The 27694-nt window shown below is 39.6% G+C and overlaps 1 protein-coding gene across 1 annotated transcript; it reads left to right on the forward strand.

The window, feature by feature from the left end:
- On the forward strand, positions 1 to 26432 carry sars1 (seryl-tRNA synthetase 1). Its single transcript, XM_041196302.1, has 11 exons — positions 1 to 225; positions 5385 to 5455; positions 6761 to 6841; positions 13753 to 13911; positions 14823 to 14966; positions 16741 to 16896; positions 18348 to 18569; positions 19234 to 19363; positions 20205 to 20362; positions 24387 to 24516; positions 26000 to 26432. Exons 1-11 carry the CDS (start codon positions 90 to 92, stop codon positions 26152 to 26154), a joined length of 1542 nt encoding a protein of 513 aa, XP_041052236.1. The 5' UTR covers positions 1 to 89; the 3' UTR covers positions 26155 to 26432.
- The last annotated feature ends 1262 nt before the right edge of the window (positions 26433 to 27694 follow it).

Below are 27694 nucleotides of genomic sequence, written 5' to 3' on the forward strand. Positions count from 1 at the left end.
GCTCGGTGGGCGAGCGAGCGAGCAAGGAGCCTGAGCGGAGGGTTTTGTTGCCGGGTGCGGGGGGGTGCAGTGAAATTTCGGAGGTCGCCATGGTACTCGATCTGGACCTGTTCCGCAAGGACAAGGGGGGAGATCCCGAGAAAGTCCGGGAGAACCAAGTGAATCGCTTCAAAGACGTGTCGCTGGTGGATAAACTGGTGGAGGCGGACTCAGAATGGAGGAAATGTGGGTGTTGGTGGGTTGGGATGGGTTGGGATGGGATGGGAGGGGGATTTTTACAGGGCGTGGGGGTGGGGAACGGGATAGGTTGCGGGTGATGGGTAGCGAAGCAGGGGTGATGGGTAGTGGGGCAGGGGCGCTGGGGGGTGGGTTGTGGGGTGGTGGGGGATGCCCCCCCCTCCAAGATCCCAATTGGGCTCATCGAATGGTGTTTGCGGGAAAGGGGCCTTTGCGCATGCGTGTGCCCAGCTCTTTCCTTCATATCTGCAGACTTGTCCAATTCTGAATGGAAGGGCGTCTGGATTGTCACTGACTCAGTTCATATGTGGCTTGGGGTGGATGGCAACTGCGTAGCACAATTAACTTTAAACCTCATATAGTTCCCATTCTGATGGTTTTTGGTGACTATTGAGCAGAATAGAAAAGCCTTTGGTATGGGCTGAATTCATGACTTAGAGGTTGCCATTAACATTTTATAAGCATTTAATGACAGCCCCCCAAATCAAATGAGTAAGAGTGTTTTCTAGTGGAGCCCTAAACCAGATTGATCAGTAGATTCAATATTTGGACTCAAAGCTAAGGTTTCTGATCATGGTATTTGCGCAGGGAGGTGAAAATTCAGTGGTGTCAGACCATTATGAGATCTGGTTGTTGGATCTTTGGGGCTTTACTCAATAGGCTACAGTGGTTCTCTACACTGAATAATTATATTTTTAAATGTTGAGAAAGAGAGCTTGACGCATAATATATCAGCGCACAGAACAATCTCCTTTGCAGTGGAGTTCCAACTAGGCAGAAGCCAAGCAAGGATATAGCCAAGCTGAAACCTGAATTGCTGTGAATGCCTTTAGATCAGTAACTGCAGTGAAAATGCAGCATTGTTATTTGGTAATGTAATCACAGTTTTTTTTTAAGGTAGTATCCAGTCATGTGCACTTTGGTATTTAAAAGCATAACCTCCCATCTGTAAGAAGTAACAACTCAAATGATATGTGACCTTTTTAGAGAAAAAGTTGCATTTATTTATACCATTGGAAGAGGGCCTTTAGTGAAATACTTGCCTATACGGCACCTCCTGACAAATGCATTAAGTGGCAGGGTAACATTGGTGTAATAACCATGAAGTTCCACAGGGTGTCTGCTGTTGACTTTCAGAAGCTGATGCAATCTCAAGCAAGCCAGATTTTTGTTTTACTTTCCAAATGAATCTATGAAATGTTTTCTTTTTCTGTAGCTTTTGGCCATAATTTTAGTTTAAAATTTTATCTCTGAATTGATATTTAAGTTGCTGTGGTTCTTTTCTGACGGAGTAACTGAGATGTGGCCAGTTGTATTGTCTTACTTTTTCACTAAATTTAGCAATCAAGGATATAGCAATGACAAGACTCCAAACCCATAATTTGTATTTTCCTCTTTTGAGTGTAGTGCTCAAAATACATTACTTTCATATGAACATATTATTGAAGTAATGTCCTTTCTGCAGTAAATGCTCCTGTAGAATTATTTTTGTGCATGGCTGTATATTGCGTGATAATGTAGTCTCACATCTAACAAGTTGTGTTGTGGAGGATACAAAAAGCAGGTGGATGTGAAGAAAAAAAGATTTTTTTTTAAATTTAATTTAACAGAAAAAGAACATTAAATAAAAACCTATTCTTTGGCGGGGGAGGGCGGTGGTTTTGTATGCTGCAGTTCAACTTTTCTAAGTATTTTACTTCCAAACTGTAGGTGCCAGTAAAAGTTATCCCTAGCTAATGAGAATTAGTATACAAAATGTTTTTAACAGTTCAGATATAGAAACATTTCACACATGCACCATTGTGCTTTAAATAAACTCCCATGTCAGCTAAAGATTCAGCAATGCACAGTAATGTTATGTGTGAATTTTTTCTGATAACTTCTTCACACACAATAGGTGTAAATTAAGTTTCATTGTTCAGGAAGGCTGGATATCGCATAAGTATTTAGGTCTAATCCAGTTAACACTGGGAATGAAACTTTCTCTCTGACTTCTTTAAGCTAAAGCGCAATTTGTACACAATTGACATTAATTGTCGGTCTCACTCAGGGCACAGGGTAGCTGGGGTGAGGAATCAAAAATGCAGTAAAGAGTGCTCTGGTGAAATTAGGGCAGTGTAGAAATTATGAACTCTTAATTATACTGTACCTTCAATGAGAGTGTTTGGTGATACTCAGTAACTGTGAAAGGAGTGGTGTTCCAAATTTCTGCGCTGACATTTTTCATTTTCAAAAATTTACCAGAAATGCAATGTAATGTACAGTACACATAACTGAAATCTGTTACTTAGTGCTGAGGCTAGAAGAGCTGGGATTATTCTCCTTAAAGCAGGGAAGGTTTGAATTACGTAAGGTCGTCCAAAACTCTATCTCCCATATTCTTTTTTGCACCTAATCCCACTTGCCCATCACCGTTGTACTCACTGACTTACTCTTTCAAAGAGCCAATATAGGCATGATTAGCTGACTGCTGTGCAATTCTATAGTTCTCTGGTGAAAAACGTTAAGTAGAGAAGCAAATTAAATATACCCAAACTATATTTAAGTACGTATAAGGAGTGGTGGGAGGGGAAAGCCATACAATTTAGGGAACCCAACAAAGAAATTGCAGGATTGGTCAAATCAGGATTAGATTATGCCACTGAAGGAGGAGAAACAAATGCTAAGCCGCGTCCAGAGCCAAGCTGTTCCAGTACAGCTGCAATACAGTATCTACCCGGCAATGTGGAAAATTGTTCAGGTATGTCCCATACACAAAAAGCAGTATAAATCCAACCCAGTCAATTACCACCCCATCAATCTATGTGCTATCAGGTAGCACTTGCTCAGCAATAACCTGCTCACTGACGCTCCGTTTGGATTCTGCCAAGGCCATTCAGATCCTGACCTCATTACAACTTTGGTTCAAACACGGACAAAAGACCTGAACTCCAGAGGTGAAGTGACTGCCCTTTGACATCAAGTCAGCATTTGACCAAGTGTGGCATCAAAGGGCCCTAGCAAAACTGGAGTCAATGAGAATCAAATGGAAAACTCTCCGGTGGTTGGAATAATGCCTAGCACAAAGGAAGATGGATGTAGTTATCGGAGATTCAGCATCACAGTTCCAGGACATCACCACAGGAGTTTCATCAATCATCTCAAGGGAAATTTGGGATGGGCAATAAACGCTGGCCTAGGGAGCAATGCCTACATCCCATGAATGAATGAAAAAGTTCCTCAGGGTAGTAACTTAGGCCCAACCATCTTCAGCTGCTTCATCAATGACCTTCCTTCCATCATAAGGTCAGAAGTGGGGATGTTCATTGATGATTGCACAATGTTCAGTGCCATTCGCAACTCCTCAGATAAAGAAGCAGTCCAAATGCAGCAAGACCTGGACTATCCAATATTGGGCAGGTAACATTCGCGCCACAGAAGTGCCAGGCAATGACTATTTCTAACAAGAGAAAATCTAACCATTGGCCCTTGACATTCAATAGCATTACCATCACTGAATCCCCCATTGTCAACATCCTGGGGGTTACTATTGACCAGAAACTGACTGGACTAGCTATATAAACACTGGTTACAAGAGCACGTCAGAGGCTGGGAATCCTGTGGTGAATAACTCACCTCCTGGCTCCCCAAAGCTTGTCCACCATTTACAAGTCAGGAGTGATGGAATACTTTCCACTTGCCTGGATGAGTGCAATTCCTACAACACTCAAGAAGCTTGACACCATCCTGGACAAAGCAGCCCACTTGATTGGCACGTGTCCACAAATATTTGCTCCCTCCGTCTCTGACGGATAGTGGCAGCAATATGTACCATTATAAGATGCACTGTAGAAACTCATCATTCCTCCTTAGGCAGCACCTTCCAAACCCACAACCACTACCATCTAAAAGATGGGCAGCAGGCGCATTGGAACACCACTACCTGGAAGTTCCCGTTCAAGTCACTCGCCATCCTGACTTGAAAATATATCACCAATTCTTCACTGTTGCTGGGTCAAAATCTGGAACTCCATCCCTCACAGTACTGTGGGTGTACCTAAACCATGTGGACTGCAGTGGTTCAAGAAGGCAGTTCACCACCATCTTCTCAAGGGCATTGGGGGATGGGCATAAATGCTGGCCTAGCTGGCGACGTGCACATACCATGAATGAATAATAAAAAATAAATAAGATGAATACAGTGGATATCGATGATGAAAGAGACCTAGATTTATCCCATGTTACAAGTTTAAGCAATCGTGTGGAAAAATCCCGAGGAAGTGATGTCATTGTGTCAGATGTTCGAGTCACATTAGAACTAGCCTGTAGGATGGAGCTTAGATTTAGTTTACTTTGTTTAAAAATGTTGTACTGGCAATTATCGTAATGATAAACGCAGTTAATCTGCGTTTGCACAGAGCCCAGAAGTTCTGGTCAGTTTTAAATAGGTAATGATAACAAACGCTGATAGTCTGTCGTCAAAAAATAAGGGCCAGTGTGAATTTTGGAAAATGTTAACCTTAATTTTTTGCTCTACTTTCAAAAATTCCTGGGTAGAATTTTTGAAGTTTTTAAACTAAACTACAGATAGGCTCCATGATTTTTTTTTTGCCTTGATCTTTAACAAAGAACATTTTAATTTTTGTTTAATTTCCTGTCCAGCATTAAATGCTGCCCTCACAGAGCAGGTATAGTCTGGTATCTTTGTTCAAGGGAATTCCGATATCTCCAATTTTTTTTCTGTAAGCAGATGTATTCCTCATGGTATTACCTGATATGGAATTGTACTCCTTTTATTTTTGAATGATAAAATGACATTTTCAACAGGGAAAAAGTAATTTTCAGACATTCAAAGTTTCTTAGGATTTAAAGTGTTTAATTTCAAATTGATAAATCCATCAGTTACATATAGTTAATTCAGTTCTCTCACATTATCTGGCAGAAGAAGCGAAAAAATTTTATTTGAAGTTGACAAGTTTGAGGTGTTACTGATAACGCATCAAATTAGTTTATTAAATTTTTGTAAACTAGCTTGGTAATCCAAAGAAATATAGCATCTTTATGCAAGTGCTTTCCACTGCTCAAAGTATGTCCCTGCTTCTTCTTTACATTGAATATGTTTTTTGAACTGTCATGTTTTCTGCTCACATCTTTCTATTCTCAACCAGGTCGGTTCCGTGTCGACAACTTAAACAAACTGAAAAACCTTTGCAGTAAAACAATTGGAGAAAAAATGAAGGTAAATTATTTCTATCTAAAATTCCCAGCTCACTATAATCACTAATGATATTCCCCATTCAGCACCTTAAGGTGTTTTTAGTAGATCGTATGTATGATGAGCTGTCTTACCGGAGGAATAACAAGAAAAAAAGGAAAAACTTGAAATTTTATAGTGATTTTCACATTTTGAAGATGTCCTGAATTGTTTCATGGCAATTGAAGTCAAAGCCACAGTTGTAATCTTGTTAAACATGGGCAGCCAGTTTCTATGGAGCTAACTCCCCAAGCAAGAATGAGATAAATGACAAAATAGACTGTTTTAATGATGTTGGTTGAGGAATAAATTGACCAGGCGAGCTGTCCTGTTTTCCTTTATTAATGCCATAGGATTGTTTAAACTCACCTTGAAAAGGAACATAGGGCCTTGGTTTAATTTTTCTGCAAAAAGACAACACCGCTGCCAAAGTATCAGCCTAGATTGTGTGTTTAAATTTCTAGTGTAGTGTTTCAATCCATGATCCTCTGACTCTGAGGTAAGAGTGCTACCACAGAGCCAAGGCTGATAAACCCATCAAATAATTAAGTTAACTTCACAGATATTGTGGATCTTGATTCCCTAAAAAACCTTTTGATAAATTATCACATAGATGGTTATAAGGTTGTGTCCTGTGGAAAGAGCGGTTAAATTTTAAGATAGATTGCAAATTTCAAGGTGAGTTTAAACAATCCTATGGCACTATTAAAGGAAAACAGGACAGCTCTTCTGGTCAACATTTATTCCTCAACCAACATCACTAAAACAGTCTTATCTTATCAATTATCTTATTCTATCTTGTCATTTATCTTATTCATGTTTGGGGAACTAGCTCCATAGAAACTGGCTACCATGTTTAATGAGATTATGACTATGGCTTTGACTTCGATTGCCATGAAACATTTTGGGGCATCCTCAAAATGTGAAAAGTGTTATAAATTTGCAAGTTTTTCCGCCATTCATGGAGGCTGTGTGGTTATTAATGGTAGCAGCTCTTGGTGGCGTCCAGTCAATTGTGGTGTCTTTTAATTTCAACATGCTACAACTTTCGTCTCATGTATTCAATAAATGATGATCGGTGAAATTGTGTTTTGGCAAATAAAACATTTGATGATTTTTGTGAAATGTAGTTTGAATAATTAGACTGAGACATGTTTGCATCTAACCTGGAAAACAATTAATTTATTACCGTACAAGAAATTCAAAAACCAAGTTAGTGAAGCAGATTTATGATTGTTTAATACATGTTTATAAAATGATTTTAACTTTTATCACTCTATTTTTTCATAGAAAAAGGAGCCTGTTGGGGAAAGTGATGCTGTACCACAAAGTTTGCAAAACCTGGATGACCTCAATGCTGAAGTTTTAAGTGTAAGTGGCACTGATTCAATTATCGTTTTCTATTTCTACCATATTGCTGCAGTACTGTATTTTTTTGTTGTTTAAAAAAATGCAGTTTGACCAACAGTTGTTTTGACCAACAGTTACATTTGTAGTGAGCAACAATTCAATGTAAAAAGCACCAAAGAGTAACATTAAGAGAATTCATGTGTTTGACTTTAATATAAGTAAATGAGCACATGTGCTTTATTTCTAATGTCCATGTTTGGATGAGTTCCCTCCTCGATTTTCTATTTTTAGTTTCTTTCTTCATGAGCTGGTTTACTGTTTGCAATTGCAAGAGTGGCCTTGCATCTTATTCCTGGGCTACTACCAGTGCTTTCTGTAGCCACTGAGCCAGGAAGCACCAGAGACCACCCACATGTGATTTCTTTCCCATCTGATTATCTTTTCTTCCTATGTGCATTCGTGATAAGGTAGACAAATTAACAGCGTAAATAGATGTAAACGGGTAGAATATGATTGTGATTACGGAGACATGGCTGCAGGATGACCAAGGCTGGGAACTAAATATCCAAGGCAAAAAGGAAAAGGAAGTGATGTTATTAGTTAAGGATGAAATCAGTGCGATAGTGAGAGAGGATATTGGATCAGAAAATCCAGATGTAGAATCAGTCTGGGTGGAACTAAGAAGCTACAAAGAGAAGAAAACATTAGTGGGAGTTGCCTATAGGCCTCCAACCAATAGTGAGAAGGTAAGGGATGGCATTAAACAAGAAATTAGAGATGCATATAACAAGGGTGCTACAATAATGGGTGACTTTAATCTACTTATAGACTGGGCAAACCAAATTAGCAATAATACTGTAGCGATGAATTCCTAGATTGTGTACAAGATGTTTTTTTTAGACCAATATGTTGAGGAACCAGCTAGGGAACAGGTTATCCAGATTTGGTATTGTGCAATGAGAGGGACTAATTAATAATCTTGTTGTACAGGGTCCTTTAGGAACAGTGCTCATAACATGATAGAACTCTTCATTAGGATGGAAAATGAAGTAGTCTGATCTGAAACTAAGTTCCTAAATCTGAACAAAGGAAATTATGAAGGTGTGAAGCATAAGTTGGCTAAGATAGACTGGGGAACTTCATTAAAAGGCATGATGGTAGACAGGCAATAGCTAATATTTAAGGAACTAATGTATGCATTGCAACAGTTATACATTCCTTTCTGGCTCAAAAACACAACAGGAAAAGCAGCCCAACCATGGCTAACAAAATAAATTAAGCATAGTATTAAATCCAAAGAGGAGTCATATAAAGTTGCTAGAAAAAGTAGCAAGTCTGAGGATTGGAGGTAGTTAGAATTCAGCAAAGGCTAAGAGATTGATAAAAGGGGAAAAATGAAGTATGGGAGTAAACATGCAAGCATAAAAGCGGACAGTATAGCTTCCATAACTATGTAAAAAGAAAAAGATTACTGATGACAAATATAGGTCCCTTACAAAAACAAAAATACCTGGAAAAACTCAGCAGGTCTGGCAGCGTCAGTGGAGAAGAGCACAGTTGACGTTTCGAGTCCTCATGACCCTTCAACAGAACTAAGTAAAAATAGGAAAGGAGTGAAATATAAGCTGGTTTAGGGGGGGGTTGGGACAAGAAGAGCTAGGTAAAGGGCCAGTGATAGGTGGAGATAACCAAAAGATGTCACAGACAAAAGGACTAAAGAGGTGTTGAAGGTGGTGATATTATCTAAAGGAATGTGCTAATTAAGGATAGAAAGCAAGACAAACAAGGTACAGATAGCCCTATTGGGGGTGGGGTGGGGTGAAGGAATCTGAAAAGACTAAAAGGTAGAGATAAAACAATGGATGGAAATACATTTTAAAATAGTGGAAATAGGTGGGAAAAGAAAAGTCTATATAAATTATTGGAAAAAACAAAAAGGAGGAGGAAAAAACGGAAAGGGGGTGGGGATGGAGGAGAGAGTTCGTGATCTAAAATTGTTGAACTCAATATTCAGTCCGGAACGCTGTAAAGTGCCTAGTCGGAAGATGAGGTGCTGTTCCTGCATTGAGCTTCACTGGAACAATGCAGCAAGCCAAGGATGGACATGTGGGCATGAGTGCAGGGTGGAATGTTGAAATGGCAAGCATCTGTGAGGTCTGGGTACTGCTTACGGACAGACTGAAGGTGTTCTGCAAAGCGGTCACTCAGGAAACAGCATTGGGAGCAACGAATGCAGTAGGCTTAAGTTGAAGGAAGTACAAGTGAAATGCTGCTTCACTTGAAAAGAGTGTTTGGGCCCTTGGACGGTGAGGAGAGGGGAAGTGATGGGGCAGGTGATGCATCTTCTGCGGTTGCATGGAAGGTGCCGTGGGAGGGGGTTGAGGAGTAGGGGGTGATGGAGGAGTGGACCAGGGTGTCACGGAGAGAACGATCCCTACAGAATGCTGCCGGGGGGGTGAAGGGAAGATGTGTTTGGTGGTGGCATCATGCTGGAGTTGGCGGAAATGGCGGACGATGATCCTTTGAATGCGGAGGCTGCTGGGGTGATAAGTGAGGAAAAGGGGGACCCTATCATGTTTTTGGGAGGGAGCAGAAGGTGTGAGGGCGGATGCGCGGGAGATGGGCCGGACACGGTTGAGGGCCTTGTCAACCACCGTGGCTGGAAAACCTCAGTTAAGGAAGAAGGAGGACATGTCAGAGGAACTGTTTTTGAAAATGGCATCATCAGAACAGATGTGACGGAGGCGAAGAAACTGAGAGAATGGGATGGAGTCCTTACAGGAAGCAGGGTGTGAGGATCTGTAGTCGAGGTAGCTGTGGGAGTCAGTAGCCTTGTAATGGATATTGGTGGACAGTCTATCACCAGAAATTAAGACAGAGATTCAGACTGGTGTGTGCCCGTGTTCTTTGTCATTGAACAATGAATGTACTTACACTCTTGAGCCATCATATCACCTTGTTGTATTCTTCAAGATACTCTATAGGTGAACTTAATGGTCATCAGTTTTTTAAATAGAAATTTTGGGATAAAATGATGGTAATACGCAGCAAGTCCATAAATACCTGTGAAGAGAAAAGGTTAAAATTTCAGTGTAGCCTCTTTATAGAAGGCAAGCAAGACCCTTTATAACAGTGAATAAAACAAAGGGGCAGGGAAGAAATTACAAATGTCAAGTATGCCTACTCCTATCTTAAAAGAGCAATTAGTCGGTTGGTTAGCCTGTACTCAAGTCTTTAAAAAGAAGCAGTAAAGAAGCAAAATTATGCCAGATATTCAAAATCATCTCAGTTGGTCAGGATAGATATTAGATAGAAAAATAGGGAAATCGGCTCCAATTTGGAAGGAAATCAAAATGGAAGTTCTGTGGGAAAAATAGGAAGGAAATGGGAAAGATTGCTAATGTATGAAGTTGCTGACTTCAGTCTGTAAGTTGCAGCTTGTTGGGGAGAGAGATGAAATTTGCCTTGGGCTTTGTTCAGATGGTAATGGAGGCTGTTAGTTGAGTTGGTCAGGATTGTGCTTAAGACCATAAGACATAGGAGCAGAAATTAGGCCATTCGGCCCATTGAGTCTGCTCCGCCATTCAATCACGGCTGATAAGTTTCTCAACCCCATTCTCCTGCCTTCTCCCCGTAGCCTTTGATCCCCTTACCAATCAAGAACCTATCTGTCTTGGTCTTAAATACACTCAATGACCTGGCCTCCACAGCCTTCTGTGGCAATGAATGGGCAGAACAGAGAAATTTGGAAAAGTGACCACCCTTAATCCGTATTAGGCCATTTCCTTGTAGAGTTTATTCTGAACAGTGAATTCTCAGTACATCAAACCGGAGAAAATACTTGTAAATTGTTGTCACAGATAGGGGGAGGATTTAGACCCTGGAGAGTGGTGTAGGTAGAAATAATCCGACTGTTGCATCTGGAACAGGCATTGCACATGGAACAGTTGTGCTCGTAAAACCCAGGTGAAGGATAGCTGCAGGAATCATCAAGCAAAATTTCACTTATTTCCAGCTTTATAAATAAAATCCTCAACAGGCTTATGGTGCGCCTTCATTACAGGAGTGTTCTGTTTTCTATTGCTGAGCTGATATTATGTAACTTAAGTACGTTTGGAACAAAACAATGGCACCTTGTAATTTAGTAGTTTTACTCCATGACAGGAAAATATTTGCTAGCCACCTGTGTAGAATGGATAGAAAGGTACTAGCCCAAATGCTTGGTCAAGTATATCAGGTCAGCATTAAAAGCTCATCTTATTTGCTGTTTGCCATTTGGATCCACCCATTCCTGTTGCAGTTATTTTTTTTGTAAGTGGTTCGTACTGCCTCTTGCCTCACTAACACTTTCTACAAGCTTTAAAATTATGCACTGCAGATGAGAGTCAGGATAAAGATAAACATTTGGCTATGTTGTGTCATGAGACTTCAGGATCAATCGTGTTTAAATGGAGCAAGTGAGTTCTTAGTATTTCCTGGATTATTTATTTTAAGCAATCTCAAAGAAAATGATTCCTCCTCCTATTCTCTTGTGATGGCCATAATGTTAAAAAATGTCTGGATTTGTGAAACTTTTTTCATTGATACCCAACTTGGTTGTCTATTTTCAATGTTTCCTGGATTCGTGGAGGTGCCGGAGGACTGGAGAATTGCAAGCATTACACCCTTGTTCAAAAAAGGTTGTAAAGATCTGCTGAGCAATTATAGACCAGTTGGTTTAATTTCGGTGGTGGGGAAACTTCTAGAAACAGATATTCGGGGTAGAATTAATAGTCACATGGAAAAATGTGGATTGATTCGGAAGAGTTAAAGAAAAATTGTATCTAACTAACTTGCTGGAGTTTTTTGAAGAGGTAACAGGGATGGTTGATGAGAACAAGGCTGGTGATATGCTGTATATGGAATTCCAAAAAAATGTTTGATACAGTGCCACACAACAGACTTGTGAGGAAAGTTAGAGGTCATGGAATAAAAGGGGCAAAAGCGACGTGGATACAAAATTGGCTGAGAGATAGGAAACAGAGTAATAGTTAATGGGTATTTTTCGGGCTGGAAGAAGGTTTGCAGTGGAGTTCCCCAGGGGTCGGCATAGGGACCTTTCCTTTTCCTGATATATGTAAACGATCTAGATCTTGGTGTGCAGGGGACAATTTCAAAGTTTGCGGACAACACAAAACTCGGGAGAATTGTAAACTGTGAGGAGTACAGTGTAGAACTTCGGAAGGACATTGACACATTGGTGGAGTGGCAGATAGGTGGCAGATGAAGTTCACTGTGGAGAAGTGTGAGGTGATACACTTTGGTACAAAGGATATGGAGAGACAGTATAAAATAAAGGGTACTGTTCTAAAGCATTTGAGGAGCAGGGAAACCTGAGTGTATAAGTCATTAGAGGTGTCAGGACATATAGAGCTGTTCCTAAAGCATACAGTATTCTAGGCTTCAGTTATAGGGGTATAGAGTACAAGAGCAGGGAGGTTATGATGAACTTATGTAAGACAATGGTTAGATCTCGGTTGATTATTGTGTCCAATTCTGGGGTGCCACACTATAAGAAGGACGTGAACACATTGGGGAGGGTGTAGAAGAGGTTTATGAGCATGGTTCCAGGGATGAGACACTTCAGTTATAAAAAAAATTGGAGAAGTTGGGACGGTTTTCCTTGGAGAAAAGAAGGCTAAGAGGAGACTTGAAAGAAGTTTTCAAAGCCATGAGAGGTGTGGACAGAGTAGATAGGGGGAAAATGTTCTTGCTCGTAAATGGATCAAGACCCAGAGGGCACGGTTTTAAAGTGTTTTGCGAAAGAAGCAAATGCAAGATGAGAAAAAAACTTTTCCACACGGCAAGTAGTTAGGGTTTGGAATGTACTGCCTGAAAGTGTGGTGGAGGCAGGTTCAATTAAGGCATTCAAGAGGGCATTGGATGATAATTTAAATAGAAACAATGTGCAGGGTTATGGGAAAAAGGCAGGAGATTGGCACAAAGTTAAAATGTTCTGAGAGCCGGTGCAGACATGATGGACTGAATGGCCTCCTCCACTGTAACAGTTCTGTGATTTTAATTCAGGGTTGGGATAGTGAGTTGAAGGGGAAGCAATAAAGCACAGACTTTGGTGAGATGAGTTATACCAGATGGAGATCAGTGAGGTGAGGATGTCATTGCATTTCAGTCTGTCTAAAACCAGCTCTTTCTATTTTATTACAGCTTGTTCTGGTTTTACATTTTCTGAAACAGTGTGTACAGTTTTGTGCTGCCTATTCATGAAATCCTTAACCATGTTTCAGCTCTGCTTAATGTTTTGGTAAAGCTAAATTTCTAGATTGTAGTGTGCTTTTTGTACCTTTAATTCCTCTAGAATATTATAAAGGCAGGAACCAAGGACCTATAAGATGCATCTTCACATCTAGAGTTTAATTTAGTCAGGCCATCTTGGTGAGGTGGAAAGTGGCAACCATATTCTTATCTGTAAATAATGATGGAGACGGGAGAGATTTTTTTATAGCGTTTTCTTAGTTTGCATTTTGACACTACAGTACCTTAAGCTGAAAATAGGCGGTGTTTTTGGTCTTGTGGAAAATTATTGTTGTAGGAAATTGGCCCATCCTACACCCTGAGGTGGGAGCACAATGGCTGAGTGGGCAAAGAAGTACTCCCTCCTTCCCTTTCCTTATTCATTAAGGGTAAATAAAGCCATATGAATCTCTATTTTTGAATTTTCTTAGTGAATGATCTTGTCCTTTAATACTAAACTTTTTCCCTGTTTAGTTATCCTTTTCAACTGCATAACTCAGCAGAATATAATTACAAGTAGAATTTACACCTTTTTGTAATGCAGCGCAATTTAAGCTGACTAATGCAGCAAATGACTCCATCCTATTTTTAATAGCTTATTGAGCTACAAACTTTTACAGTTGGATTTTCTTACTTTTCAGGGTTTAACTGTAACTCAGATCAAGAAAGTACGGATTCTCATTGATGAAGCTATTGGCAAATGTGATGCAGACCGTCTGCAACTGGAAGGACAGAGGCTAGACAGTCTGAGAGAAATTGGTAATATCCTGCATCCCTCTGTACCCATCAGCAATGATGAGGTAAGAACAAAGCTCATATTACTTCTGGTTTGAATTCTTCATTTTATTTTAAGATCTGGCCTTTATTTTCCAACACACTCACTTTCATATTATAAAGAGTTTTGCTAGAATAGAGTTCAAATTCAGGTGGGTTACCCCTAAAGAGAGGTCTGTTATAACCACGTTATCCAAGTAACATGAAAATTTTTTGGGTTGACTCATGGAAAAGATATAGACAAAAGACTCACTGAATCTATTTCAAAAGAAGAGTGAGGCAAGGTTGATCACTCTCATCTATCCCATTCTCAATGTCTTCTTTAGTGATGTGGTAGATAGCATTATTCAGGATGGCCTTAGAATGTACATTTCAGGTATTTCTGAAAATATTTCAGCAGCACTTTTTGCTGGTATTAATGTGTTGCTGGCAGAGTCACTTGGAGGTTTAGTATACTTTACTCACCAACTTGAATAATGGGCAAACCAATGGAATGTGACATTGGGTTCCCCCAAGATCAGTAGCATCGCTTTGCATATTTAGAGACATGACCTGATAACATAGGAGTATTTGTTCCAATTACCAATTTATTTCCTGCATCAGGGGCTCTGCTGGATAACCGCTTTAGCCTCATGAGATTGTACTGAAGAGGGTCAGAAAGCATTTTTGTCTGTCCAGCCATGTCTTGTCTTGATCAATCGCACAATCCGTATACTTTTTAAGAGTGTAGTATCCAAGACCTTTGTCCAACCAATTAGCCTTCATAATTCAGAATTTTTAACCACATTTGCACTAGGATTAACAATTGTATTGTCACTATTGTCAGCTTATTGAGAGATGATCTGCAGTTGATTATTGAAAAATTTCATTTTCAATTTATTTCTGATTTTAGAATATGATGGAAATTTAGGAGATTCCAATGTTCCTCCTTTTGCAGGATGTAGACAATAAAGTGGAGCGAACATGGGGAGACTGTACAGTCATGAAGAAGTACTCCCATGTTGACCTAGTGGTAATGGTTGATGGTTTTGAAGGAGAGAAGGCGTCTGTAATTTCAGGGAGCCGAGGGTATTTCTTGAAGGTGAGCTTAAAAGAGGTTAAATGACAATTTTTTTGGAAAGTTTTTGCTGTAACCTATCAATTTCATCCGGTATAAATGAATATAAATAGTGGCACATCCTAGTAGAGCATTGAGGTTTTTCTCATCTTGACAATTTTCGCAACAATTCTCCTCCACTGTTGGTTTTTGGGTGTTCTGAACCCCTAATTGTTATGGGAAATGACTGGCAAAAAGTTTAATCGTGATTCTGCTTCAATGAAATAAGGTCAGAACAAGCTTATTAAGTTTTTAGATAAATTAAGGCAATAAACTCAGGTAGTGATTTACAGTCTAACATGGGTTATATACTTCGTGTATTATGGCTGGAGGGGAAGCACACGTAATCATAGAAACTTTACGGTGCAGGAGGAGGCCATTTGGCCTATCAATTATGGTCTACATCGACTACCCAATGACTACTACTCTTTTGGCCTTCGGGCTCCTTTGGTTTCGCTTTCTCTCTCCTAGATTTCTTTATCGCATGAATCTAATTAGGAGGCACACTTTTATCCTGACTTAATCCCTCCCACACTCCAATCATCATCTGCCCCCATGTTTCAGCATACTTTCCTTGACCAACCCATGTTTCTTCCGTGTGATCGTCACACTATTGCATAATGTTTTTCACATCCGTTTTTGTTTGACTGTCTCTTACCTCAAAGCTCCAAGGTCTTAACTCCTAGAGAGGCCTAAAGATTCCAATCCTGTGTTTTTACATGCACAAGCAATTTCCACTCAGCTTTTTTGCTGCAAGTAAGCTCTTCCTAATAACTTGACAGTTTTCCCATCGTCCCACTAGCTGGCATCATTTCTATACCTATTTCTAAGTTTTCCCACTTTGCAATTCTATAAAGACAAGTTCCTAATAAAGTTAGATGTTAGTTTCTAATAATAAAGTTAGATTTTAACAATTAGTACTCTGGTTAGTAACCTAGTAATATTACACTACTGAAGGCTTTTATTTCTCTCTGGGGCAGAGGTCTATGTGCAGGTCTCCCCTCTGGTACATCACTTGAGATTTGTGTATAAGCGTTCCTTCCCAGTGAGGGTTGTTTTACTGCATAGAGTGAGCATCATAGCTGAGCCTGATCGTCTTCACTTAGTTGTGATAGATTTTGGATTGAATTTGAACATTCTGGTGTCAATTAGCTCAGCCACTCAGCGTTCATTAGATAATTAACATAGCAAAGACATTTACCTTGTATACTTTCAAAACAAATTAGTTTTCATGGCTGGTTTTTGTAATTTACAACAATTATTTTAAATGCATTGCATTAGCTTCCTTTCTTAAAATGTTGATTGTAATTTTTTTTGCATATGTAGACTGCAAAGAACAAAATTATCAATTTTCCACTTTTGCTTTCTCATTTATCCAGTCTGAAAATACAAAAAAAGAAATCCATAATGTTCAGCTAGCTGTACGGGATCACTTTTGTATTTATTTCCTCACTTTGCACATGTAACATCCATTTCCGATCCCTGCTGTGCAGTTCAATGCCTGTTTCTGTTTGCAGTGGTTACGGAGTAGTTTCATCTAAACTAAAGAGAATGGAGAAACTTTGTATTCTTTAAATGAACTTTCCCTTGCCAGGATAGGGATCAAAAAGAAAAGCTAATTGACCCTGATATTCAGTATGAGTTGTGTGTGTGCAAGATGATGTTTGGCAAAATTAAGTTTATAAGTATTGACATGTACTAGAGTAGACAAATCCTGTGCTCTGCAATATATTCAATATTTTCAGTCCTGTTTTTACAGGGTCCTTTGGTATTTCTGGAACAAGCCCTGATTCAACATGCTCTGCGGTGTCTGTGCAGCCAAGGCTATACTCCACTTTATACGCCATTCTTTATGAGAAAAGAAGTGATGCAAGAAGTGGCCCAACTTAGTCAGTTTGATGAAGAACTCTATAAGGTATTAAAATAATAAAACTGCTTTATCTGGTCATAAATCATAATGGAGGAAAAATGTTTCCATCTTTTCCCACACCTGCATGCGCTATTAGAAATAGGATGATTTATGCTGTGGTATCACTCATGAACATTATCATGAACAGCATTTGCCATCATTTATAAATCCCCTGTTTATCCACATTCACCTTATTGAGCATTATATTATCAATAACAGCCACCTTTGCTTTAAATTTTCACTAAATTTAAGGGATTCATGATTCCTTTGGGAATTCAATTTTGGACTCCTCTGATGCTCAGTTAATACATGCACTGGCTAATGTTATACGGAGCCAAATTGATCAGAAGATCCCACTTTTAATCCTTGGTTTGTGATGAGTGACTAATTTTTAACTAGAACATCATTGGGGACACTGCAGATGGCTTGGAGGAACATAAGTTCAAGCACGTTTCCCATCCCATGGTAACCATTGCTCCTTCCTGAAGGATGCATGCATGTGAATGTTGGTGAGCTCTGCATGGATTTGACAGTGCTGCTCATATATTTAAATAGCATGAAGATAAACACTCTTGGCTGATGTGAAAAATAGCCACTGTGGTAAGGTACCAAAGAGCTGGTGGCACCATTAGGCTGTACCCTGCTCTTGGAGAGATTGCCTTCAAAAGGATAGATGCTAAAATAAGCTTCTCTCTACAGCTGCTGCCAGACCTGAGTATTTCCAGTATCTTATGTTTTTATTTCAGACTATAAGATTAGGTGCGGCAAGTACAAAAACAGAGTTTTCAACGGGAATCTCTAGACAGCAGTCAAGAGTGGTAACCCTTACTGTGTCCTGTCTCAAAAGAGATACTGAACCACCGCTGCTCTTTCTGAAATTAGCAGATACTAGGTTGAACATGAGACCTCCTGAATCTCTAGAGTTTAGTTATTGTAATAACTAGCTTATCTGTTAGGAAACCCCCAATCTTTCTTCATAAAATTCTTAATATCCTTGCCTCATACCATTCCAAAAGCAGTATTTACCATACAATGGCTTGATGATGAGAACTGCACACAGTACATGGGATGGCCTCTGACAAATGCTATATGCAATAATATGACCTTTTCTGATTTATGCTCTTCTCATCTGCTTCTTAAAATCCAGTATTTTATTTGCAGTTTTCTAAATCTATAACTCAACACTGTGCTGATAAGATGTACCCACTGCAACTCCGAGATCTTTCTCAGTAAGCTCTAAGCAACCACTGTTCTACTTAATCCATATTTTCTTTTTTTGTTCCTATACCAAATATTTTACCCAAGTAAACCATTGTAAATAAGTGCAATTTGCTTTTCTAGTTTTAACTAGATTTTTATATTTCAGTGCTACAAACAAAAGTCAGCATTTAATGATGCCAAAAGTGAAGGTACACAAAAATCTTATACTGAACTGCAAATCCCCGTTTTCTCATTAGGTTGTTGGAAAAGGCAGTGAGAAATCAGATGACAGCTCAATTGATGAGAAGTACCTGATTGCCACTTCTGAGCAGCCAATTGCAGCGTTTCACAGAGATGAATGGTTAAAACCTGAGGACCTCCCTATTAAATATGCTGGACTTTCCACCTGCTTCCGTCAGGAGGTTGGCTCACATGGCCGTGATACTAGGGGCATCTTCCGTGTTCACCAATTTGAAAAGGTAAATCAAAATATTTGGAAATATGCTAGGTATTGAGGCTAGCTCAGTAAATTAAGTGGTGTTAAATTTTAAGTGGTGTGGTATGGCGCTGTCTTATTGAGTCCCCAACAAACCAGATTTTACTTCTCATGACACCCATTCCAGCACTAGGCGATTACTATTTGTCTTATTGCCCAATACTGGGGAGGTGGGTGGGCGGAATATGCTCAGCCAGGATTTCTCCCCCTGATTGTTCTCCTGGAGTTACATTTGTGTGGACTTCAGGGGAGGATAGAGTTATATTTGGTTGTGGTGGCCCTTATGTTGAATTGCATTCAACCAATCAGTGACCATTTTACACGTGAATTGTGGTCACTTGACAGAGCTACCAGCAGCCCCTTAGATTATACCTGAGCAGGAATTACGGCTTCAGGGAATAAAGGATTAGGGAAGAAAACTAGAGGAGAAAAAAATGATCTTGGTCACTACAGATGATATTTTGTTGCCTCAAACTAAGACTAATTTTATCAAAGGGGCAGAAAGTATATTGTATAAACACTTCCTTCTAACGGTAATAACTTATAAAGTTTATTTCAGAACAATGAATCAATAGATTTGTTGATCACTTAAGATTGTTTCACGACAGAGAACTGGTTCAGTATGAATCTGATTTTTGTCTTCACAGATTGAACAGTTTGTTTTTGCATCCCCTCATGATAATAAATCATGGGATATGTTTGAGCAAATGATCGGAACTGCTGAAGAATTCTACCAGTCTTTGGGCCTTCCTTACCGCATTGTAAATATTGTATCAGGTACCTGAAAAATCATGCAGTTGCTTTGGTGGTGGTCAATGGTTGAACATATATAAAATGTCACTTATTTTGTGTTAAATTCAAGAAAAACAACTCGAGTATTGCAGTCATTGAAGGATTGTAACCATTGGTAAATGAGGGCTAAGAATGGAAAACAAGGTACTTCTTCAGTCTAAGACTGAAGGTTGAAAAGCTGTGTTTTAATCAACTGTGTTTCTGTAATATGTTCTGTTCTTACAGTAAGAAATGTGGTTTTGATTTTTTTAAAAGCTAATTACTCTTATTAGTTTTTTAGATCACTTAGGCAGCTTTTCTCTCTTACTGATAACTGGCAATATGCAACTGAATAGCAAATTACACAATACAAAAAAATACTTCTCTGAATTATCATAGTGCTTACTGGCAGTGTGAGGAATGTATTTGTAAAGATGGATCTTCTCTGTTTTATTTTATATCAAAAATCCAGCAGTTTAACTAATAAAATTCAATTTCTGATCAGAGATCTCACTCACTTCCTTTGGATGTGATCATTTGCTTTTTTGTTAAGCTGTTGCAATGAACATGCAAGGGTGGCAGAGCCTGGCATGCTTTGTTTTGGCTGCAGCTCCTGGGATCTGATTATGAAGTGATACTTATCATAGACATAGATAGGTCAATGAACTGCAGAGTTCTAATTTTCTGAAGGGAAAGGGGGAGAGCAGGTAGAGAAATGACATTACCATCTCACTTTGTCTACTGTATAAACAGTTCCAAAATTATATCATCCACTTTTATTCCACTTGATATTACATTGTGTACATAAATGGGTCTAAAAGTCATTTTGTTTTTTCTGCTCTGGTAGGTGCATTGAATCATGCTGCAAGTAAAAAGCTGGATTTGGAAGCCTGGTTTCCTGGTTCTGCTGCCTTCCGGGAATTGGTGTCTTGTTCTAACTGTACAGATTACCAAGCTCGAAGGCTACGAATTAGATATGGACAAACCAAAAAAATGATGGACAAAGTAAGTCAACAGTTGGGATAAGAGGAATGGATATAAAGTGCAATACACTGTCCTTTCATTTTGACAACCAGGGATCAGACAAAGATGATGATGAAACAAAAATGTATGTCAGACAATTGTAATACTATAATGTGAAAGCTGTTTGAGTCCAGTCCTTTCTGGATCTGGGCCAAGAGCACAAAGCATTGCTTGCACAAGTTGGCACTAAATTGGTAGACTCACACTGGCAAAGTAAGGAGTGTTCTTTTCATTAAGAAACATTGTATGGGACAGATTGGATTGATTTAATGCTGCTTTTGACTGTCCTTTATCTTGTTAGACCTTGGTTTAGGCACTAGATGGCAAGAATGGAAAAACGTTCCATTCAACAACCTTCATGAGCATAACCATTTGTCACAAAGGGAAAAAGGAAAAGCTTGTTGTTAAATGAATTACTTTCTTTTTAATTCCTTCATGGGTGTTGGATTCACTGGAACACCAGCATTTATTTCCCATTCCGAATTGCTCTTAAGGTGATGAGTTGCCGCTTTGAAGTGCTGCAATTTACATGGGGTAGCTATTCCCACAGGGAGTTGGGGAGAGTTCTATGATGTTAAAGAAACAGCGATATGTTTGGAAATCTGAATCGTGTGACTGGATGGGAAATTGCAGTTGGTGCTGTTCTCATGTGCTTGCTGCCCTTGCCCTAATATAGACGTAGAGATCATTGGTTTGGTAGGTGCTGTTGAAGCAGTGTTGGTGAGTTGTTCCAATGCATCTTGTGGATAGTACACACTGCAGCTACAGTGCACCAATGATGGAGGGTGTAAATGTTTATGGCGGTGGCTGGGGTGCCAGGCAGGTGGGCTGCTTTGCCCTGGATGGAGTCACACTTCTTTAAGTATTGTTGGAGCCGCACTCGTCCAGGCAACTGAAGAGTTTTCATCACACTCCTGACTTGTGTATTATAAATGGTGGACTGATTTTGGGGAGTTAAAAGGGTGAGTTAACTTATTGCAGAATTCCCAGCTTCTGACCTGCTTTTGTAGCCACAGTATTTATATAGTTGGTCCAGTTCAGTTTCTGGACAATGGTAACGCTCAGGATGTTGATGGTCAGGCATTTAACGATGCTAGTGCCACTGAATGTCAAGAGGAAATGGTTAGATTTTCTCTTGTTGGAGATGGTCATTGCCTGGCACTTATGTGACTCTAATGTTACTTACCACTTATCAGCCCAAGCCTGCATGTTGTCCAGGTCTTGCTGCATATAGACACAGTGTGTAAGTAGCTGAGGGTAACAATTGGTACTGTACACTGTAATCATTAGTGAGCACCTCCACTCCTGACGTTATGATGAAGGGAAGGACATTGATGAAGCAGCTGCAGATGGTTGGGCTGAGAATGCTGCCCTGAGGAACTTCTGCAGTGATATCCTGATGCTGAGATGATTGGCCTCCAGCAACTACAACCTTCATCTTTTGTGCTGAATGTGACTGCAACCAGTGGAGAGTTTCTCCCCCCATCCCCCTCTCCACCGATTTCCATTAATTTCAATTTTACTAGGGCTCCTTGATGCCACACTCAGCCAAATAAGTAGTTAGGTTATTGGTGAGTAAGCACCACTTAATAGCATTTTTGGCAAAACCTTCCATTGCTTTGCTGATGTTCGCGAATAGACTTATGGGGCAGTCATTGGCCAGATTGGATTTGTCTTGCTTTGTGTGACGAGGATACACCTGGACAATTTTCTGATTTGTCAGTTGAATGCCAGTGTTGTTCCTACACTGGAACAGTTTGGCTAGAGGCGCAGCTAGTTCTGAAGCAAATGTTTTCAGCACTACAGCCAGGATGTTATTGGAAATCATAGCCTTTGCTGTATCCATTGCGCTCAGCCATTTCTTCATATCATAAGGAGTGAATTGAATTGGCTGATGGATTGGCTTCTGTTTTGGTGGGGACCTCAGAAGGAGGCCGAGATGGATTGTCCCCTGAGCACTTCTAGCTGAAGATGATTGCAAATGTTTCTTTTGCACTGCCCCATCGTTGAGAATGGGACGTTGCCAGAGCTTCTTCCTCCAGTTAGTTGCTTAATTGTTCACCACTATTCTTGACTGGATCTGGTAGGACTGCAGACCATAGATCTAATCATTTGGTTCTGGGATCATTTAGCCCTGTCTATAGAATCCTGATTCTGTTGTTTAACATGCATTTGATGTCATGTTGTAGCTTTAACAACTTGGCACTTCATTTTTAGTATGGTTAGTGCTGTTCTAGGCATCATCTTCTGCCCCCCTCATTGGACTAGGGTTAATCCCTGGCTTAATAGTAATAAGGGATATACTGGCCCATGATGTTATGGATTGTGGAGGAATGCAATTCAGTTACTGTTCATGGCCCACACCACCTCATGGATGCCTGGTTTGAGCTGCTCGGTCTGATCTGGATCTATCCTATTTGGCGTGATGATAGTGCCACATAATACAATGGAACAGGCAGCCATCTTCTCCACAGTGGACAGTGCCAGTGCTCACTGCTATCAATAGAGATGCATCTACAACAGGTAGAATGGTGAGGGCAAGGTCAAGGCTTTCCCTTCTGTTGTTTTGCTTACCACCTGACACAGGCTCAGTCTGGCAGCTATGTCCTTCAGGACTCAACCAGTTCAGTCAACATTGGTACTAGTGTGCCACTCTTGGTAATTTCCCTAACCAGAGTACATTTTATGCCTTTACTACCCTCAGTGTTCAAAGAGGCATTAGTGTGTTGTTTAATTATGGGGCAACTACAACCAAACTCATGTCAGCCTTTACTGGCATCTGCACTTTCAAGAAGTCCTTAACAGTAGAATGTGCAACTGCTGGTAAGGTATTTCTTTTGTCCTTAGCATGGGAACATTGAAACCACTTGTCACACCTTGGTTGATCTGGTTAAGATGAGGTAACTCTGCCCAAATTTGTGTCCTTTCTTATTTATATGGTTCAAGAACAAAGAACAAAGAAAAGTACAGCACAGGAACAGGCCCTTTGGCCGTCCAAGCCTGCACCGATCATATTGCCTGTCAACTAAAACATTTTGCACTTCCGGGGTCTGTATCCCTCTATTCTCATCCTATTTATGTATTTGTCAAGCTGCCTCTTAAACACCACTATTGTACCTGCTTCCACCACCACCTCTGACAGCGAATTCCAGACACTGACTACCCTCTGTGTTAAAAAAAAACTTGCCCTGCACATCTCCTCTATAGTTTTCTCCTCTCACATTAAATCCAAGTCCCCTAGTAATTGAAACAATGCCACATACTTACTCATCAAACAGTTGAGAAAATGTTAATAATGAAGGAAAGTCTAAGCATAGGTTTTTTTTTGTTTAAATGGGATGCTGGAGACACCTTTTTGGTTGATGTATTCAGCCTTTAAAATCAGGTAAATGGTGTGATGGACTTCTCTATCTACCTAATTAGGTCTACAAATTGTCATTCCTTGGGTGAAAATTGCGCTTTTTTATTTACTAAAACTGTTTCTGTGATGAAAAATATAAAAATAGTGAGTAAATCCACTGTAGTGTTGGGCTGAACCACACAGATCAAGGAAGTCCAGATATGACAATTTGATTTCACTTGGTGAGGCGGGGATGATACATAAGCTGGCTTCAGCTCCCTAGCCCAGAGGGGGAGAAACAGCCAGGGTTCCATTCATCCTGATCTCTCTTGTGTGATTCCTACTGGAAGTGGGTCTGTTTAGATGTCAAGTGAGAGTAAGATTAGGTTCATCTGTGATGCCTTGCATGATTGGCCAATCTGACCCAGTCAAGACTTAGATATGAGGTTGATTTATTTGTGTGAGATACTGGTGGGCTACTAGTATTTATGGAACTGTACCTCAGCATGAAGCTGTCTTCAGGACAGGATTAATGAAGGTAGAAAATTACAGGATGAAGAGAAAAAAAACTGATTTGAAAGACTATTGTTTCACTTTAAGTTTTTGTAAATAGAAAGGAAGTGTGAAGAACAGAGCATCAGTATAACTCTTTACTCTTGTTCCCAGGCTGAGTTCGTACACATGTTAAATGCTACAATGTGTGCAACGACTCGTGTTATCTGTGCTATCCTGGAGAATTACCAGACTGAGGATGGTATAGTGGTACCTGAAAATCTAAGGCCGTACATGCCACCAGGTAAGTGAGAAAAGTGTTTATGGGCGTAAGAACCTTGCAGGCTATGTAGTTAGTGTTAGGCCACTGCCCTATCCATCAATATGACTCAGTTTAGTTCATTATTTTAAAGAAGAGCAGGGGAGTTATCCAGTGTCCTGGTGAATATTTATCTGTCAATCAACGTCATAAAAAATTATCTAGTCATTTATCACATAGCTGTTTGCAGGGTGCATATTGGATGCTGCGTTTCCAATGGTATAACAGTGATCACACTTTAAAAGTACTTAATTGGCTATAAAGCATTTTGAATGTCCGATGGTCATGATAAATGCTATATAAAAATCTTGATCTTGTCCACAAGTTTAAAAAAAGGCACAGTTAGTTTCTCTTAATCTAGTGAAGCTCCATACAATTGTCATTACCAGTCTTTGGTAAAGTGAGAAATTTCAGGAATGTAATCATGGGGTAAATTGCTAGCCAGTCAGTGGCTGCTAGTCAAATAGTGTTGAGTTAATAGATAACGCAGACTGTTAGGGGATAAGTCAGACAAGACTGATGAGCTGAATTTGAATAGGATGAATTAATCCAAGAGACTAATTATTGATATAACAGCAAGAGTTAAGATAATTTAAATAGATATGGAAGGGGAGGGTCAAAAAATTTATAAGTAAATAATGATTGAGAAGACACAAAATAAGAGAGAAGATAGAAATCCAAGCTGAAGTTCTAAAAAATCTTAAGGAAATAGTTGAAATTCTTATTAAATGATGGAGGCTTTTAGAATTAGATGCAAGATATGATGTTCAAGTTGGGTTACTAATGGGAAGAGCTTTTGCCAAATTATCTTTTCTCACCCCAAACTCGTTGAATATTGTGTAATGTTTTGAAGTTCCCTTCACAAGAATTCACGTTATTTATTGTGAGTCTGTAGCATTATTTTTTAACACTGTGAAATTTGATATTCAGCCATACAGATCAAGAAGTTTCTAGGTTTGATCTTGCCTGAGGGGGCAATTGGGCATTGGCCTCATCACCCCTGAGATGGTGTGAAGAAAAATCAGCCTTGGATCCTTCTCTTGATCAATGTATGGTGACTGCAGCTATGAAGGGCATATATCTGAGCAGAATGAGGATAGAATCGGATAAATGGCTCATTAACCTTCTTAACACTCTGTAAAATGTAGTCACTTCAGTAAGATAACAAAGGTTGGTCAGCATCTATGGAACTATGTATGCCTCAGCAAGGGGACGTGCTTCCAAGGGAAAAGATGAAAATAATTTTCTTAAATTTATAATTGCTTTCTAAATTTGGAGTGTGTTCTTCAGACAAAACAAAAATGCAGCTCTTGATCTTTTATGTTCAAATTCCTTTGCATCTATATCTTAGGATTACAAGCAACTGAAATTTCAACTTTTACTACAAGATAATTTTCTGAATATTAACCTTAAATGAAGTGTTTCATCATCTTTTACCCACAAATATATATACATCTTATTCAAATAGGTTTGACTGAGCTGATCAAGTTTGTCAAGACTGCACCAATTGACCAGGAACTATCTAAAAAACAGAAGAAGCAGCAAGAAGGAAGCAAGAAGAAACCTGCATTCTCTGATACCAGTTTGGAAAATAAAGTACAGAACATGTCTGTCCACAATTAATGAATCCTTTTAATTAAACTGTAAAATTATACTTCGTGTACTTATGGTCCAAAATAATTACTCTTGTGGATGACTTATTTGTGACTGAGATCCGTGTAAAGTAAAATCAGATAAGCAGAATGTATGTAATAGTAATAATGTGCATCTCCTGGACAGATTAGCATTTACTTGAAGTGGAGGAAATTTTAAGAAGAGTTTGCTGCCAATGTATGTTCGTGGAATGTGGAATTTTATCTCTTCAATGATTTACAATAATAAATAACTGCTAAATAAGCATGCTTTTGACTTGAAAGTCGAAATTATTTAAATTTTTATCTAGTTCATTATAAAAAGTATCACTTCTTTGATTGTGTTATGGAACCTACCTAAGGCTATAGTTAAAATTCAGAAGAAATGAAACTACTAAGCCACTTTGCAGTGATCTTTCTGTTTCTTATGTCTTAGCATACCATGTGGCATGGTATCTATACATACAAATCGGTAAGGCCTCAGATTTTATCCCTGGTTGTTACTGAGTTAACATTCTTAGGGCAGTGGTGGGAACATGACATTTAGCTTCAGTAACTCCAGGCTAAGGGGAAAAGTAGTTGAGGCTCATGTTCTGTTTGCTAAGTGTTTTCTCCTGAAAAATACAGCTTTCTGGGCCTCAATAAAGACAAGATTGAATTCATTAGATTTTTTTTTATTCCTTCATGGGATGTGAGCATGACCAGCATTTGGTGTCATCCCTAATTGCTGTTGAGAAGGTGCTGGTGAGCCTCCTTCTTGAACCACTGCAGTTCATCTGGCATAGGCACACCTACAGTGCTGTTAGGAAGGGAGTGGAGGTTTTTGATCCATTGACAGTGAAAGAATGATGATATCGTTCCAAGCCAGGATGGAGCATGGCCTGGAGAGGAACTTGCAGGTGGTGCTGTTGAAGGAACCTTGATGAGTTGCTGCAGTGTTTCTTATCTTGTATAGTATAAAGTGCTGCCACTGTTTATTTAAGTTGGTGAATGAGATGCTGATCAATGTGCTGGTTTATCCTGGATGGTATAAAGCTTCTTGAGTGTTGTTGGAACCACACTAACCCACTTAAGTGGAGAGTATTCCATCATATTCTTAACTAGTGTCTTATACATGGCGGATAGGCTTTGGGGAGTCAGGAGGTGAGTTACTTGCTCCAGTCTCCACAGCCGCTGATCTGCTCTTGTGGCCACAGTATTTATATAGCTGGAGCATTTCAGTTTCTTGTCAATGGTAAGCCCCCCCAGAATGTTGATGGTGGGGTACATGGTGATGGTAATGCTATTGAATGTAAGGTGGAGATGGTTCTTGTTGAAGATGGTCATAGCCTGGCACTTGTATGGCACAAATATTACTTGTCATTTATCAGCCCAAAGCCTAAACACTGCCCAGGTATTGCTGCATTTGGACACAGACTGTTTCGGCACCTGAGGCTGCAAATGGCACTGAACACTGCAATCATAAGCAAGCATCCCCACTTCTGAGCTTAAATTGGAGAGAATGTCATTGATGAAGCAGCTGAAGATGATTG

This window comes from Carcharodon carcharias, chromosome 9 (assembly GCF_017639515.1).
Source record: "Carcharodon carcharias isolate sCarCar2 chromosome 9, sCarCar2.pri, whole genome shotgun sequence".
Classification (NCBI taxonomy): Eukaryota; Metazoa; Chordata; class Chondrichthyes; order Lamniformes; family Lamnidae; genus Carcharodon; species Carcharodon carcharias.